General features: G+C 40.4%; 1 protein-coding gene across 1 annotated transcript in view; it reads left to right on the top strand.

Annotated features, from left to right (window-relative positions):
* Nucleotides 1–16,774, top strand: part of TDRD1 (tudor domain containing 1) — a 47,388-nt gene that overhangs the window by 7,645 nt on the left and 22,969 nt on the right. The window contains exons 3-10 of the mRNA XM_012448089.3: nt 3,736–3,880; nt 6,328–6,433; nt 7,116–7,179; nt 8,102–8,206; nt 8,429–8,608; nt 9,116–9,259; nt 9,764–9,932; nt 11,236–11,322. Coding sequence (XP_012303512.2) covers nt 3,736–3,880; nt 6,328–6,433; nt 7,116–7,179; nt 8,102–8,206; nt 8,429–8,608; nt 9,116–9,259; nt 9,764–9,932; nt 11,236–11,322 — 1,000 coding nt within the window. The remainder of the gene's footprint in view (nt 1–3,735; nt 3,881–6,327; nt 6,434–7,115; nt 7,180–8,101; nt 8,207–8,428; nt 8,609–9,115; nt 9,260–9,763; nt 9,933–11,235; nt 11,323–16,774) is intronic.

The following is a 16,774-nucleotide window of genomic DNA, read 5'->3' as shown; positions in this document are numbered from 1 at the left end:
CCTCCCCTTAGATTCCTTTACCTTCACCCACTTATGTCTTACATACTCTGTTTCACAGATTGAGAACTCCTTCAGACAGTTTTATCATTTTTGCTTGAACTCTCAAACATAATTTAGAACACTTGAGAGGAGAAAATCCTTAATATGTTTTGTGTATCGGGTCTCGAACTCCTGAGCTCAAACAGTCCTCGTACCTTAGACTCACAGTGTTGGGATTACAGGCATGAGCCACTGCACCAGGCCTGTTGTGTTTGTCTTCTCTGTTTCTGCCTTTATCATTTCTTTTCTGTTTTGAGAACTTCCTTAAGCCATTCTTTTAGGATAAAGCTACTGGTAACAAATTCTATTACTTTTCTTTCATCTGAAAGTCTTGATTTCCCATTCATTCCAGAAGGATGTTTTCCTTGGATAAGTTTCCCAGATAACAGTTTTTTTCTTTCAGAACTTGAAAAATGTTTTGTCACTTTCTTCTGTCCTCCATGGTCTCTAATGAGAAATCTTGGCTGGGCACGGTGGCTCACGCCTGTAATCCCAGCACTTTGGGAGGCCGAGGCAGGTGGATCACAAGGTCAAGAGATCGAGACCATCCTTGCCAACATGGTGAAATCCCGTCTCTACTAAAAAGTACAAAAAATTAGCCAGGTGTGGTGGTGCATGCCTGTAGTCCCAGCCACTCGGGAGGCTGAGGCAGGAGAATTGCTTGAAACCGGAAAAAGGAGGTTGGAGTGAGCCGGGATCGCACCACTACACTCCAGCCTGACGATAGAGTGAGACTCTGTCTCAAAAAAAGAAAAAGAGAAATCTTGTCTTTTTAAACTCCCTCAACCCCATGCAAGTAAGGAATTATATTCCTCTTTCTGCTTTCAAGCTTTTAATTTTCAGAAGTTTAAGATGTGTTTTGGTATTTAGTCTAAGTTGATTCTGGGGCTCACTCAGCTTCTTGAATTAGTAGATTTATATCTCCTGACAAATTTGGAAGTTTTCAGCAGTCTTTTTTTTTTTTTTAACTAGACAGTTTACTCTTGTTGCCCAGGCTGGAGTGCAGTGGCATGATCTGCAACCTCTGCCTCTGTGTTCAAGTGATTCTCCTGCCTCAGCCTCCCAAGTAGTTGGGACTACAAATGCCTGTCACCACACCTGGCTAATTTTTTTTTTTTGAGATGGAGTTTCGCTCTGTCACCCAGGCTGGAGTGTGATGGTGTGATCTTGGCTCACTGCAACCTTCACCTCTCAGGTTCAAGTGATTTTCCTGCCTCAGTCTCCTGAGTAACTGGACTACAGGCGCATGCCACCATGCCTGGCTAATATATTTTTTTTTTGTGAGACAGAGTCTCACTCTGTCACCCAGGCTGGAGTGCAATGGCACAATCACGGCTCACTGCAACCTCCGCCTCCCAGATTCAAGTGATTCTCCTACCTCAGCCTCCTGAGTAGCTGGGATTACAGGTCTGTGCCACCACACCCAGCTAATTTTTGTATTTTTGGTAGAGATGGGGTTTTACCGTGTTAGCCAGGATGGTCTCAATCTCCCGGCCTTGTGATCTTCCTGCCTCAGCCTCCCAAAGTGTTGGGATTACAGGCGTGAGCCACTGTGCCTGGCCAATTTTTGTATTTTTAATAGAGACGGATTTCATCCTGTTGGTCAGGCTGGTCTTGAACTCCTGACCTCAGATGATCCGCCCACCTTGGCATCCCAAAGTGCTGGGATTACAGCGTGAGCCACTGCGCCTGGCCTCAGCAGTCATTTTTTGAGTACTTCTCAGCCCTACCTTCTTTCTCCTTTCTGAAGACATCAATACTAATCTTTTGTTATTGTCCCACAGGTTCCTGGGACTGTACATTTATTTATTTTCACTCTGTTGTTCAGATCAGGTGTTTCTGTCTTCAGGTTCACTGATTCTTTCCTCTTTTCCCTCCATTATGCTGGTTAGCCTGCTATTGTGTTTTTTATTTTGGTTATACTTTTCAGTTTAAAAATTTGCATTTGGTTCTTTGTCTTTTATTTCTTTAGGGAGACTCCCTATTGGTTTGTTTCAAGCGTATTCATAATTGCTTGCTAATGTATTGATGACAGCTTTAAAATCTTTATAGATAAATGAACGTCTCTTTCATCTTGATGTTGGCCTCTTGATTTTTTTTTTCTTCCGGCAATTGGTTGTGATCTTCCTGATTTTTGGAGCAGTAAGTTATTTTCTATTGAATGCTATTGAAACTGGGATATCTTGGATATTATGAGACTTTTTTTTTTTTTTTTTTTTTTTTGATACAGAGTCTTGCTCTGTTGCCCAAGCTGGAGTGTAGTGGCATGATCTCAGCTCACTGCAACCTCCACCTCCTGGGTTCGAGCAATCCTCATGCCTCAGCCTCCTGAGTACCTGGGATTACGGGCACGTGCCACCACACCCAGCTAATTTTTATATTTTCAGTAGAGCAAGGTTGCACCTTGTTGGCCAGACTGTTCTTAAACTCATGGCCTCAAGACATCTGCCTGCCTCAGCCTCCCAAAGTGCTGGGATTACAGGCGTGACCCACCATACCCAGCCTTTGTATCTTAATTAAACTTTTTGTTTTAGCTGGCTTCCTCTGACACTGCTCTGGCTGCTAGGTTGTTACTGCCAGGTGGGGGGTAGCTGTCCAGTTTCCTGACTCAGCCTCTCATATTCAACTGGGGAGCTCTTCTTTCTGTTGGGAGAGGATGGAAGTTCTAGCTTCACAGGATGCCTCGACTGATTGCTTTCTGGCTGACAGTGGTGAGCACCTCATTACAGCTCCCCGTCTGGTCTCTAGTGACCCAGTGGAGAGTAGGCCGGCTGAAGGAAAAGAGGGTATTAGGAGGCACTAGTTACCATTGAATGGTAGTGGAAAGTCCTGACTCTCCACCAGGCCTTTTCTGACACCACATTGGTGGGGGTTGGAGCACCTCATTGCTGCCAGGTGGAAACCCAGGTTCCCCATGTGGTCTCCATAGGAGGGATGTCATCCTCTTCCCACTTCAGGGGTGAAGTGCTGGCACCCTATTCTATTGCCCTTCTCTGATACCATACTTGTGAGCCGGTTGAGGCACCTCATTTTGTAGGATTGTGAGGATGGAAATCTTGACCCCACACTCTCCTTTTGCGGGTCAGATTGGGGCCACAGTTTTGTCTGTGGTGTTTGTCTGGAGTAGAGCAGTTAATGTTAACTTTTCTGTCTTGCTGGTCTGCCTCTTTTCTGGTCCTTTGGCTAGACAGAGCAGGTTTTTACATTTTTTTTTTTTTTTAATGACGAGGGTCTCACTGTGTTGACCAGGCTGAAGTGCAGTGGCTATTCACAGGCATTATCGGAGCGCTCTATAGCCCTGAACTCCTAGGCTCCGGTGTTCCTCTCACCTCAGCCTCTGAAGTAGCTGGGGCTGCAGGTGCATGCCACCACTCCCAGCTAGAGAGCGGGGCTTTTCTTGTTGGAGCTTTTATATTCTCTGCCTTTGGGCGTTTCTGGGTTGCTGGCTTCTCCAGGACCCAGTCTGGTATATATGAGGCAAAAAGAAAACAAGAGACCTGATGGCCATGTCGTTCTTTGGATCTCCAGAGTCACCTTATGTTTATTTTATGTATAAGTTCAGGGTTTTAGTTTACCTTAATAGCAGGAATAAGGAAAAGTACATCTACTCGATCTTCTCTGAAGTAGTCCCAAATCTAGTATTTAAATGAAAAGTTATTGCCGAATTCTAACATTGCTCTTCTCTGTTCTTAATAGAAGCCCGAAAATAATGTACATCCTGCAAAGTCAAAAAAATTACACAAGTTGGTTGAGAATTCCTTGTCCATAGATAATCCAGGGCTCTTCACCTCCTTAGGACTTCCTCTTCGGTCAACAACTTGCCATCGCTGTGGCCTGTTTGGTAAGCATTTTGTTCTTAGGTGTCTGAATTCTTCTTCTGCATATTTGAAAAACATTTTCATTATGGCAAATGTTAAACGTTAAGTGTATAGAACAGTGTCCATATGCCACACAGCTGTCTCAGCCTCAGCAGCTGTCAGCATCCTGCCGTGCCTCTTCACCCATCCCTTCCCATTCTTTCTGCTTCCTCAGTAGTTGAGGATGATTATAGTTTTTTTAGGGGAAGGTCAAATGCATTGAAAGTCTGTAAGTCACAGACTTACATCCTTGTCATAATATAGGATGTCTCTGTCTCCGCAGGAAGTTTTCTTATGTCCTTTCCCAGTCCCTACTTCTGAGAAGCCACCAGTTTTTTTTTATTAATTAATCATAAATCAATTTTGCCTGTCACAGAATTTCATATAAGTGGAATCATACAGCATGGACTTGTTTGTGTAAAGCTTATTTCAGGTACAGCAATACTTTAGAGGTTAATCCATGCTGTTGCATGTATCATTATTTTTTTGTTTATTGCTGAGTAGTATCTCATTGCATTGTTATACCACAGTTGATCTGTTCTCTTATTGTTGAACATTTTAGCTAGGTCCAGCTTTTGTCTGTTATGAATAGAGCTCTCTAAACATTTTTGTACAAGTGTTTGCATATGTTTTCATTTATCGTGGGTGCACAGGCAGATGTAGAATGGTTGAGTCAAAGGGTAAGTCTATGTTTAACTGTGTAAGAAGCTACCAAACCATTGCCAAGGTGTTCTCCCATTTTCTATTCCCATTGGTAGGGAGTTTTGGTTGTTCTGCATCCTCATCCACATTTGGTGTTGTGTGTCTTTTTAATTACAGTCCTTCCCTTGGATAAGTTGGAACTGTCATATGCCCCTTGAGTTGTAATTTTTCAATACATAAGTTTTACTTGCATGGCATTTACCAGTTTACAGTTAAATTTGCAGTGCTCTCATGATTGCTGATCTTGAGCAGTTTTTCCTGTGTTTATTACTGGTTATTTGGATATTTTAACTCTTTTTTTTAAAGTTTATTTTAGGATGGGAGCATTTGAGGCCAGACTGGTTGGTGGTTACTTCTTTGTGGGGTTGTTTTTATTTTTTTTTGTTTTTGGTTTTTAGAAACCTGTCTTTTGTTTGTTTGTTTGTTTTTGAGACGAAGTCTCGCACTGTCACCCAGGCTATAGTGCCGTGGTGCGATCTCTGCGCACTGCAATCTCCGCCTCCTGGGTTCGAGCAATTCTCCTGCTTCAGCCTCTCGAGTACCTAGGACTACAGGCGTGCACCACCACGCCCAGCTAATTTTTTTGTATTTTTAGTAGAGACGGGGTTTCACCATGTTGTCCAGGATGATCTCGATCTCCTGACTTCATGATCCGCCCGCCTCAGCCTCCCAAAGTGCTAGGATCACAGGCATGAGCCGCCGCACCTGGCCGATAACCTGTTTCTTATCATGAACATTGATAGGATTAAAAAAAAATACTTCATTTCAAAATCTCTGTGTTTTCTTGGTGCGATTCTCATTGGTTTTTTGTTGTTGTTTTTCATGATACACAGTAAGCCATTTCAGTCACTTGTACAAGTCTGTTTTCATTACAACAAAGTTTTGCTTCATCTTGACTCACTACCACCTCTGCCTCCTGGGTTCAAGCAATTCTCCTGCCTCAGCCTCCCGAGTAGCTGGGACTACAGGTGCACACAACCATGTCCAGCTTATTTTTGTATTTTTGTAGAGACAGACTTGCACCATATTGGCCATGTTGGTCTCGAACTCCTGACCTCAAGTGATCCACCCACCTTGACCTCCCACAGTGCTGGGATTACAGGTGTGAGCCACTGCACCATTTGCACCACTGCTTGCTGCTTTTCTTTTTTTTTTTCCTGAGATGGAGTCTTGCTCTCGTCGCCCAGGCTGGAATGTAGTGGCATGATCTCAGCTCACTGCCACTTCTGCCTCCTGGGTTCAAGCGATTCTCATGTCTCAGCCTCCTAAGTAGCTGGGATTACAGGTGCCTACTACCATGCCCGGCTAATTTTTGCATTTTTAGTAGAGATGAGGTTTCACCATGTTGGCCAGGCTGGTCTCTAACTCTTGACCTCAGGTGATCCGCCTGCCTCGGCCTTCCAAAGTGCTGGTATTACAGGTGTGAGCCATTGCACCCAGTGGCTTGCTGCTTTTATAACATGTATTCTGAAGTCTATTTTAGGAAACTCGGTTATGTGTCCCAGTCTGATCTCCCTTTTTAAAATCTCTGTAGTCCTTTTTTCTCTATTATAGGAGTTTGAAAGTGTAATCTGAATACCTAATCCTAAACAGCACAATTCTTTTCAGATAGTCGTCTTAATATGGTTCATAGAATGATGTTTGATAAAATGTAGGCTTTGAGAATGTCTTGATCTTAATGTGAACTATTTGAAGTGACATTGGTGATGTGATGGGTGGTGTTCTCTAGGATCTCTGAGGTGCTCTCGGTGCAAGCAGACCTACTATTGCTCCACAGCATGTCAGAGAAGAGACTGGTCGGCACACAGCATCGTGTGCAAGCCTGTTCAACCAAAGTAAGGGTCCATGATCTTTTTATTCATTAAGGATTATGTAGAAAGTCTTTTTCTGATAGAATAAGGATCCAATTAAGCAGACCACAACCAAGTAGAAGTTATTTTTATTAAGCTCTATAACAAAGTGTACAAATCTGAAGTGAACAGCTCTACAAACTTAATTTTCATGAGTATTGTTTTATTAGATAGTACAAGTTATTTAAAACCTTAAAAGAGTTTTTCTTTAATGTTCAGAGCTTTAGAATGCCTTACTTTTAATCATGTGTACTTTCCTGGTTTTTAATAAGTTTGGAACTCTTACATGCCTCTCGATTTGTGTTTTTATTTTTAATAAATTGTACTTGCATGGCATTTACCAGTTTACAAAACGGTTTCACATATGGCGCCAAAATTCTGTGTGAGTAATGTAGGGAGTTAATCTCCATTTTACAGATAAGAAAACTGAGGCTTGGAGATACTCTCTCTCATTAGGCAGCTTTTGGAAGAAGCACACCTATGCACACACAGGATACGGACCACTGTGTAACCAGCATTGGGAGGCTTTACATTACCACTGTGATTCTGGAAGAAACAGTTTTGTTCTTTCAGGGTTTTATTCGTTGAGAATGTGCCATAATTGTGGTTTATAGTCCCTAACATTAATTGCCTGTGCAGTATAAGGATTGTAATCTGTTGCTTTCAGTTTCCACAAACTTGAAGATAATAAATCATCTTTTGAAACAAAGGATGTGGAGGTAAACAATAAGGTATGGCAGATTTTGTCTTTAAATTTTCAGTGACTCTTCTTTATTGAATTAGGAGGATGTGAGATAAATATTTTGGGTGTATTTCTAGTTCTGTATTTTATCAATATTTAAAAGCAAGTTTCCTATTATATAAATATGTACACCATAGTGATATGATCAGGGTTTTTTTTTTTTTTTTTTTTCGCAGACAGAGTTTCATTCTTGTTGCCCAGGCTGGAGTGCAATGGCGCAATCTCGGCTCACTGCAACCTCCGCCTCGGCTCAAGGGTTTTTGAGAATTATTTCCAGTCTTTTATTCAAAAAGGACGTGGCAGCATCTCAGTGTAAAATCATGTGGATTAAAGAGTCCCTTTAGCCTCTGCAGACACAGGTTTTAGCTTTGTGTGCTGTACTCTAATAGGGCCTACTTATCTATCACAGGAGTATTTTTTTATGATAGTAGTCCTCCTCCATTTAGACAACTACATGGGCTGTATTATTTGTAATCTGAAAAACATCTGTCATGTCCAACTCATATTTATGAATAATTTTTAGCTTTAGCTGCTTCTAGCCTCTACTTAAAAATATGTGACTTCAAGTATTCATTCTTACAGAAAACATTAACAAGTGCAGATTTAAAGTACTACCTACACCACCACTGCTTCTTTTTTTTTTTAAAAAAAACTCAACCTTCTCTACCAGCACAGCCTTATTCTTGGCTTATCCCCAGTGCTGTGCATGCTGCCTGTGGACGGTGGGTTTTAGTGACTCTTGGAGGCCTTCCCTATTTCTGTGTTCTTTAATTCAAGCCTAAGAGTCAGGATATTGTGGCTGCAATTCTGGCATGTAGAGGTCATAGAATGGTTAAAACGTGCTTTTAAGTAACTCAGTTTTGTGGGTTTTTTTGTTTTTTCTTTTGTTGTTTTGATTTTTTCCAAACCAGAGTGACTGTCTACTTGGAATTACCAAGGAAGTAGCCATTTGGGCTAAGAAAATAATGTTTTCTGATTTGAGAAGCCTACAACTCAAGAAAACCATGGAAATAAAGGTATTTGTTATTCTTCAGTCTCCATAGACAGAGATCCAGAGAACTGTGTGTATTTTCTTTTTTCCTATTTTTGAGTTCACACGATAGCTACAAAACATATCTGATTAAGTTAATAAACATTGCAAAAACTGCCTACAATGCTGTTTCTATCTTAGAAAGCTCTAAGAAATTTACATTTGCTTGTGTGCCTTATGAATTATTTCTCTTTTTTATCTTTGAAAGGGTACGGTTACTGAATTCAAACACCCAGGGGACTTTTATGCGCAGTTATATTCTTCAGAAGTTTTAGAATACATGAACCAACTCTCTGCCAGCTTAAAAGAAACATATGCAAACATGCATGAAGAAGACTATATTCCTGTTAAGGGGGAAGTTTGTGTTGCCAAATACACTGTTGATCAGGTAACCCCTAATGAAATATTTAATCAAATGTTTGAGCTAACTTTGGTAATACCAACTGAACACCAGAGCTTTTAATGATGCATGACAAGGCTTAAAGCCAACCTCTGATCACCCTTCTGTTCCTCTTCTTTAGTATCCCATGCTCTGTTCAGCTTGCTTCCTCCCTGTCTTACCCCAAAGCTCTGTGTACATGTTCCTGAATTACTGGTTATAGCCTGATTGCTAGTCTTAGAGCTTGTGTTTTATTTGTGTAGCTGAGGCATTAATGTGTGGTAGTCCCATGGCCTAGAAATAGCTTTGGAATAGTTGTGCATATTATTAATAACATGTCCTAACTAGACAGTTTTAGGGATTTCTTAGTAAGATTCTTAGAAAATTGACTTCTTAAATGAGTGCCTCAGAAAAGGAGCCTTTGCTTTGCATGTTCTATAGATTGGTTGAGGGTTTTTAAATCTAAGGTTGTGAAATGCTGTTTTGATGCAGAGTACCATTATATTTCACTTTCAGACCTGGAACAGAGTGATCATACAAGATGTTGATGTGCTACAAAAGAAGGTACACGTCTTGTATATTGATTATGGAAATGAAGAAATAATTCCATTAAACAGAATTTACCAACTCAACAGAAACATTGACTTGTTTCCTCCTTGTGTGAGTGTCTTTTACTTTCTAGATTTCTAGTAGTGTCCCAGAGGAGCTGTTTTCAATGTTTTGATGGGCACAATGTTTGCTTGTTCTATTCTGCTGTGTTATTGTACCTATACTATATAAATAAACACTCATTGACTATGTTAACCTTATTTAGTTAAATACTGCCCAAGGTAAGAAACTAACATTTTTAGGTACATCTTTTCAATTTGCTTTTCAAAACAGTCATTTCTGTATTTATTATCATATCTGGAAGTGGCCTTCATTTATGTAGAATTTAGGAATAATTATTCTTTCAGGAATTTCTCAAGCTTCAAGTACCAAAAGTAAGTGTTAGGAATAGAGCAGGAACAGAGTAATAATTATACATAAAATTGTCTATCTGATAAATACTTGAAGATTTGTGATAAATTTTCAGCTTGAAATACATTCTTTTATACACCATTAATTAGAAAAAGTCATTTTTAAATAGTAATTTTTGTAAGTAACCTGCATAAAATCTTTCAGGCCATAAAGTGCTTTGTAGCCAATGTTATCCCAGCAGAAGGGATTTGGAGCACTGACTGTATCAAAGCTACTAAACCACTGTTAATGGAGCAGTACTGCACCATGAAGATTGTCAACATCTTGGAAGAAGTGGTTACCTTTGCTGTAGAAGTTAAGCTGCCAAATTCAGGTAAGAGCTGTCTTTTTAAGTTGAGTACTTAAAAGGGTATGTCATTTCTACTTGTTACTCAGAAGAAATGGAAACATCTAGTAAGGCCAGGCAAACTGCTCTCTGGAGTCATTCAGATTGTGACTGAACCCATTCTTGAAATTGACAGTTTGTCGAAGATGTGGCACAAATTCACAGAATTAGGTGGCTTAACGGGCTAGATTTAGACCTCATGTGGGCAAAATTATTATCCCCTTCAATAGAGTCATTATAATATCTATGAATTTTGACTCCTTTATTGGGAGAAATTCTTGAAGTTCTCCGAGTTCATCCTTATCGGTGCTTTTTCTTGGAGTAACCTTCACAGAACTACATTTAGCTAGTACATAGTAGCTAAGCTATGGAAATGGAAACGCTTTTGAATTCTCCTCTTCTCTTTTGGCCACTCACCTGTTTGATAAATGACTTCTCACTGTGTGATGGGTGCCTCCCAGTTTCCAGGTATCGTCCCTCTGCTTTCAGAGATCTGGCGTCGTGGCTGATTTGGTAGAAAATCAGCTAATCTCTTGTGAAATTAAGTAAAAAATCTATTTTGTTTGCTATTTCATGTTACGATCTCAGTTTTGGATATTATTTCAGGGAACTTGAAGTTTGGATCCATGCTGACCTTTGTTTCGGCTGTACTTAACGTCTTAAATTTATTTCCCATTAACAGTGGTCATTCTAAGCATATGGATTTCGAAGTGAAATCTTTTCATTAAAATTTCTGTCAAATAGAGAGTGTAAGACTGGTTATCAGAGGCCAGGAAGGATAGTTAGAGGCTGGGAGTAGGTGGAGATGGTTAATGGGTACAAAGAAAAAACAGTTAAAAAAACTGAATAAGACCTGCTATTCGATAGCACAATCGGGTGACTGTAGTCAATAATAATTGTACATTTTAAAGTCACTTAGACTGTAATCAGATGGCTTGTAACTCAGAGGATGCTTGAGGGGATGGTTACCCTTTCTCTGTGGTGTGCTTATTTCACATGGCATGCCTGTGTCAAAACATGTCATGTAACCCATAAATACGTATGCCTGTATACCCACAAAAATTTTAAAAATTATATTTCAGAGAAATTCTGTCAAGTGACTGTAGTAAATTTGTCTCAGTTTCTTAACTTAGGTGTTACTATAGCTTGCCCCTAGAATTGAATTAACAAAACATGTCAGCCTATTAATAGCTATAAATACAGGTTGTATGACTTGTTTCTTCTTTATGCTTTTCGAATAATGCTTTGTATAGTTTCTCAACCGAGGTATGTTTTCTTAATCACTTTTTAGGAAAACTTTTAGACCGTGTTCTTATAGAAATGGGATACGGCTTGAAACCCAACGGACAAGATTCTAAGAAGGAAAGTGCAGATCAAAGTGAGTATAGATTGATATTGAGCGGTATAGCGACTTCAGTTATTGAAGAGCATCTACCTACTAAACAAAGGCGCAACTTTAGCACTGCTAAGACTTGTTAATGATAAACATTCTATGGATGATTTAAATATGCTGTTTTGTATTTAGTAGTATTTCTAATCTCAGTCTTTGCTGCGTGTTCTCTTCTGTCCGTTTTCCACACGAATCCTTAACATGATAATCAGAGTATTATGTTATGATATTTATGAAGTATTAAATATCATAACACTTTAGAGTTAGGGCTTTTTTTTTCTTTGTTTTTTTTTTTTTTTTTTGAGACAGGGTCTCCCTCTGTCACCCGAGCTGGAGTGCAGTGGCACAGTCTCAGCTGACCGCAACCTCCACCTCCTGGTTCAAGCAATTCTCCTGCCTCAGCCTCCAGAGGAGCTGGGGTTACAGGTGCCTGCCACCATGCCCAGCTAATTTTTTGTATTTTTAGTAGAGACATGGTTTTGCCGTGTTGACCAGGCTGGTTTCGAACTGCTGACCTCAGGTGATTCACCCACCTCTGCCTCTGAAAGTGCTGGGATTACAGGCATGAGCCACCACGGCCAACCGAATTAGGGCTTATTAGGTCACATTTTTTTAGTTTGTTTTTCTTCCTTCTTGGGTATTCCACCAGTAATTAATAGGGCTATAAAATTCTGTTCTAGTAGGACAGTGTTTCTTACGGTTTTTACTTCCATAAAAACTTTTGTGTGTGGTTTATGTAGATTAACAAGAGTACCAAGAAATTTTGCTTTCAGCGTTTTATTTCTTAATTGCCTAGTCAGCTGTGTTTGTATTGTCTTCTTGATCCTTTACTTTGCTTCTGTACCTATTGCTTTAGGAGTAGACATAATTCATTATCTCTTGCTCATTCATCCAGAGGTGATTGCCAGATAGACAGTGCCATGGTTGGACACATTCTGTCGCATAAGCACACTTGACTCATCCTTAAATCTGACTTCTTCCTACCTCCCATCTGTTTGCCTATCTAATTGGTTGCCAAGTCTTTATTGATTCTTCTTCCCAAGTATCCTTTGTATATGCCTTTTTTCTTTCTTTCCCTACTACCGTTTTCTAAGCTCCGCAATCATCATTCATGGACAATTGAAACAATTTTCTGATGTCATAGTTTATCTCCCTGTCTGATTTGCCTATGTGATATGTCTGAGACACAGATTTTGGTGGGACAGCTTTAATGAAAAGCTTTCAGTTCTTTGTCATTTGGAGGAGGAAACCAAACGGTTCAGTGGTAGTCACGGTTGAAACCATGAGTTGCTGGTGCAACGGAATGAGGAAGAATAATGAGGAGGATGAAGCTGGGGCCTGCAACTTGTAGTGAGGAGCTGTGTTGGGAAAGGTGGGAACAGAATGGGAAAAACCTTGCCAGAGCAGCAGAGGGTAAACGCTTCCAGGACTGGGAGTCATCAGTAATATCAGATGCTATGAAGGTATCCAATGGAAGGTACGAGAAAACCACTGAGCAATATCTTCTTCACTAAGGCACTATGAAGGTGCCTTCATCCAGTACAGACAAGCAGAAGAAATTATGTAGGATAGAGAAATCAGATGTAATAGAGAAAGTGCAGGGTGCAATGGAAGCAGGAGGGAAGGTACCTAAGACTTGCAATGAGGCCATCTGGAAGTGATGCCACACGGAGCAGGAAATAACCAGGTGCTGGGGGTGAGGAGTTTGTGGCAAGAAAAGGAACATGTGTTAAGGCCTAGAGATGGGAAGAAGCATGGTCAGGCCTGAGAAACTGAAAAATAAGTAGGGCTGGATTTGACAGATGGTTAAGAGGTACATGATGGGGAGGTATAGGTCAGGAGGTAAGCTACAGCAGATCATTAAAGGTCCCAGGAGCTGTGTTAAGGGGGTTGGACACGATTCTGAAGCCAACAAAGGGAATGGAGGCTTGAGACACCTCTGGATGCAGCTTGCTGGATTCAAGTCATGTTTGTGGGTATGGGAGAATCAGATTTGGAAGTTAGAATAAAGATGAGATACGGGATATTGCTGAGACTTCCCTTTAAACCATCTTCTTAAGAATTTAGCTGTGCCTCTGTGGCGGAATTAAATCTGTCCTCCTGTCCTGCCTGTTTTTAACTTAGCCTGGCTGAAAGGCTTTACGACTTGGTCTCTACTATCAGCACACCGAGCCAGCGACATGACTGGGCTTTTGTCCCCTCTTCCTACAGTGTTGCTAAGCCCAGCTGCACTCAGCCTGCATTATGATTGTGCACTCTCTTGGGAAATTTACCACATTGTAGCGCCTGATTGAAATCTTCTGTCTCCTACAAGATTTAGAATATCTAGATGCAAAGACTGTGGCCTTTTACTTAACTACTTCTCCCCATTGCTTAGTATGACATCTGACCTACATTAGATATTTAAGATAAATTTTTTTGACACTTTATTTTTATTGCATTTTAGGTTTTGGGGTACATGTGAAGAACATGCAAGATTATTGCATAGGTGCATACGTGGCAGTGTGATTTGCTGCCTTCCTCCTCTTCACCTGTATCTGGCATTTCTCCCCATGCTATCTCTCCCCAACTCCCCACCCCCCGCTGTCCCTCCCCTATGTCCCCCCAACAGACCCCAGTGTGTAGTGCTCCCCTCCCTGTGTCCATGTGTTCTCATTGTTCAACACCCGCCTATGAGTGAGAACATGCGGTGTTTGATTTTCTGTTCTTGTGTCAGTTTGCTGAGAGTGATGGCTTCCAGGTTCATCCATGTCCCTACAAAGGACGTGAACTCATCGTTTTTGATGGCTGCATAGTATTCCATGGTGTATATGTGCCACATTTTCCTTGTCCAGTCTACCATCGATGGGCATTTGGGTTGGTTCCAGGTCTTTGCTATTGTATACTGTGCTGCAATGAACATTCGTGTGCATGTGTCCTTATAGTAGAACGATTTATAATCCTTTGGATATATACCCAGTAATGGGATTGCTGGGTCAAATGGAATTTCTACTTCTAGGTCTTTGAGGAATTGCCACACTGTCTTCCACAATGGTTGAACTAATTTACATTCACACCAACAGTGTAAAAGTGTTCCTATTTCTCCACATCCTCTCCAGCATCTGTTGTCTCCAGATTTTTTAATGATCGCCATTCTAACTGGCGTGAGATGGTATCTCAATGTAGTTTTGATTTGCATTTCTCTAATGACCAGTGATGATGAGCATTTTTTCATGTTTGTTGGCCTCATGTATGGCTTCTTTTGTAAAGTGTCTGTTCATATCCTTCACCCACTTTTGAATGGGCTTGTTTTTTTTCTTGTAGATCTGTTTTAGTTCTTTGTAAATTCTGGATATCAGCCCTTAGTCAGATGGGTAAGCTGCAAAAATTTTTTCCCATTCTGTTGGTTGCCGATTCACTCTAATGACTGTTTCTTTTGCCGTGCAGAAGTTGTGGAGTTTGATTAGGTCCCATTTGTCTATTCTGGCTTTTGTTGCCAATGCTTTTGGTGTTTTTGTCATGAAGTCCTTGCCTACGCCTATGTCCTGAATGGTTTTGCCTAGATTTTCTTCTAGGGTTTTTATGGTGTTAGGTCTTATGTTTAAGTCTTTAATCTATCTGGAGTTAACTTTAGTGTAAGGTGTCAGGAAGGGGTCCAGTTTCTGCTTTCTGCATATGGCTAGCCAGTTTTCCCAACACCATTTATTAAACAGGGACTCCTTTTCCCCATTGCTTGTTTTTGTCAGGTTTGTCAAAGATCGGATGGTTGTAGATATGTTGTGTTGCCTCCGAGTCCTCTGTTCTGTTCCATTGGTCTGTATCTCTGTTTTGGTACCAGTACCATGCTGTTTTGATTGCTGTAGCCTTGTAGTATAGTTTGATGTCCGGTAGTGTGATGCCTCCTGCTTTGTCCTTTTTGCTTAGAATTGACTTGGCTATGCGGGCTCTCTTTTGGTTCCATATGAAGTTTAAGGTGTTTTTTTCCAGTTCTGTGAAGAAGGTCATTGGTAGCTTGATGGGGATAGCATTGAATCTATAAATTACTTTGGGCAGTATGGCCATTTTCACGATATTGATTCTTCCTAACTATGAACATGGAATGTTTCTCCATCTGTTTGTGTCCTCTCTTACTTCGTTGAGCAGTGGTTTGTAGTTCTCCTTGAAGAGGTCCTTTACGTTTCTTGTTAGTTGTATTCCTAGGTATTTTTATTCTTTTTGTAGCAATTGTGAATGGCAGTTCATTCTTGATGTGGCTCTCTTTAAGTCTGTTATTGGTGTATAGGAATGCTTGTGATTTTTGCACATTGATTTTGTATCCTGAGACTTTGCTGAAGTTGCTTATCAGTTTCGGGAGATTTTCGGCTGAGACGATGGGGTTTTCTAGATATACAATCATGTCATCTGCAAATAGAGACAGTTTGACTTCCGCCTTTCCTATTTGAATACCCTTTATTTCTTTTTCTTGCATGATTGCTCTGGCTAGAACTTCCAGTACTATATTGAATAGGAGTGGTGAGAGAGGGCATCCTTGTCTAGTGCCAGATTTCAAAGGGAATGCTTCCAGTTTTTGCCCATTCAGTATGATATTGGCTGTTGGTTTGTTATAAATAACTTTTATTATTTTGACATACGTTCCATCAATACCTAGTTTATTGAGGGTTTTTAGCATAAAGGGCTGTTGAATTTTGTCAAAGGCCTTCTCTGCATCAATTGAGATAATCGTGGTTTTTGTCTTTGGTTCTGTTTATGTGGTGAATTACGTTTATAGACTTGCATATGTTGAACCAGCCTTGCATCCCCAGGATGAATCCTATTTGATCATGGTGGATAAGCTTTTTGATGTGCTGTTGTAATCGGCTTGCCAGTATTTTATTGAAGATTTTTGCATCTCTATTCATCGTGGATATTGGCCTGTAGTTTTTGTTTCTCGTTGAGTCTCTGCCGGGTTTTGGTATCAGGATGATGTTGGTCTCATAAAATGATTTGGGAAGGATTCCCTCTTTTTGGATTATTTGGAATAGTTTCAGAAGGAATGGTACCAGCTCCTCTTTGTATGTCTAGTAGAATTCGGCTGCAAACGCATCTGGACCTGGGCTTTTTTTGGGTGTTAGGCTCTTAATTGCCACCTCCACTTCAGACCTTGTTATTGGTCTATTCAGGATTTCAATTTCTTCCTGGTTTAGGTTTGGGAGGAGGCAAGTGTCCAGGAATTTATCCATTTCTTCCAGGTTTCCTAGTTTATGTGCATAGAGTTGTTTGTAATAATCTCTGATGATGATTTGAATTCCTGTGAAATCTGTGGTGATATCCCCTTTATTGTTTTTTGTTGAATCTATTTGGTTATTCTCTCTTTTCTTTTTTATTAATCTGTTTAGTGGTCTATTTTGGGGATCTTTTCAAAAAACCAGCTCCTGGATTTATTGATTTTTTGAAGGGTTTTTTGTGTCTCTATCTCCCTCAG

Source organism: Aotus nancymaae, unplaced genomic scaffold (genome assembly GCF_030222135.1).
Source record: "Aotus nancymaae isolate 86718 unplaced genomic scaffold, 86718_ANA_hifiasm-v0.15.2.pri h1tg000010l, whole genome shotgun sequence".
Lineage (NCBI taxonomy): Eukaryota > Metazoa > Chordata > Mammalia > Primates > Aotidae > Aotus > Aotus nancymaae.
Note: the sequence above shows the minus strand (reverse complement) of the source record. Positions and strands in the feature narration are given on the sequence as shown.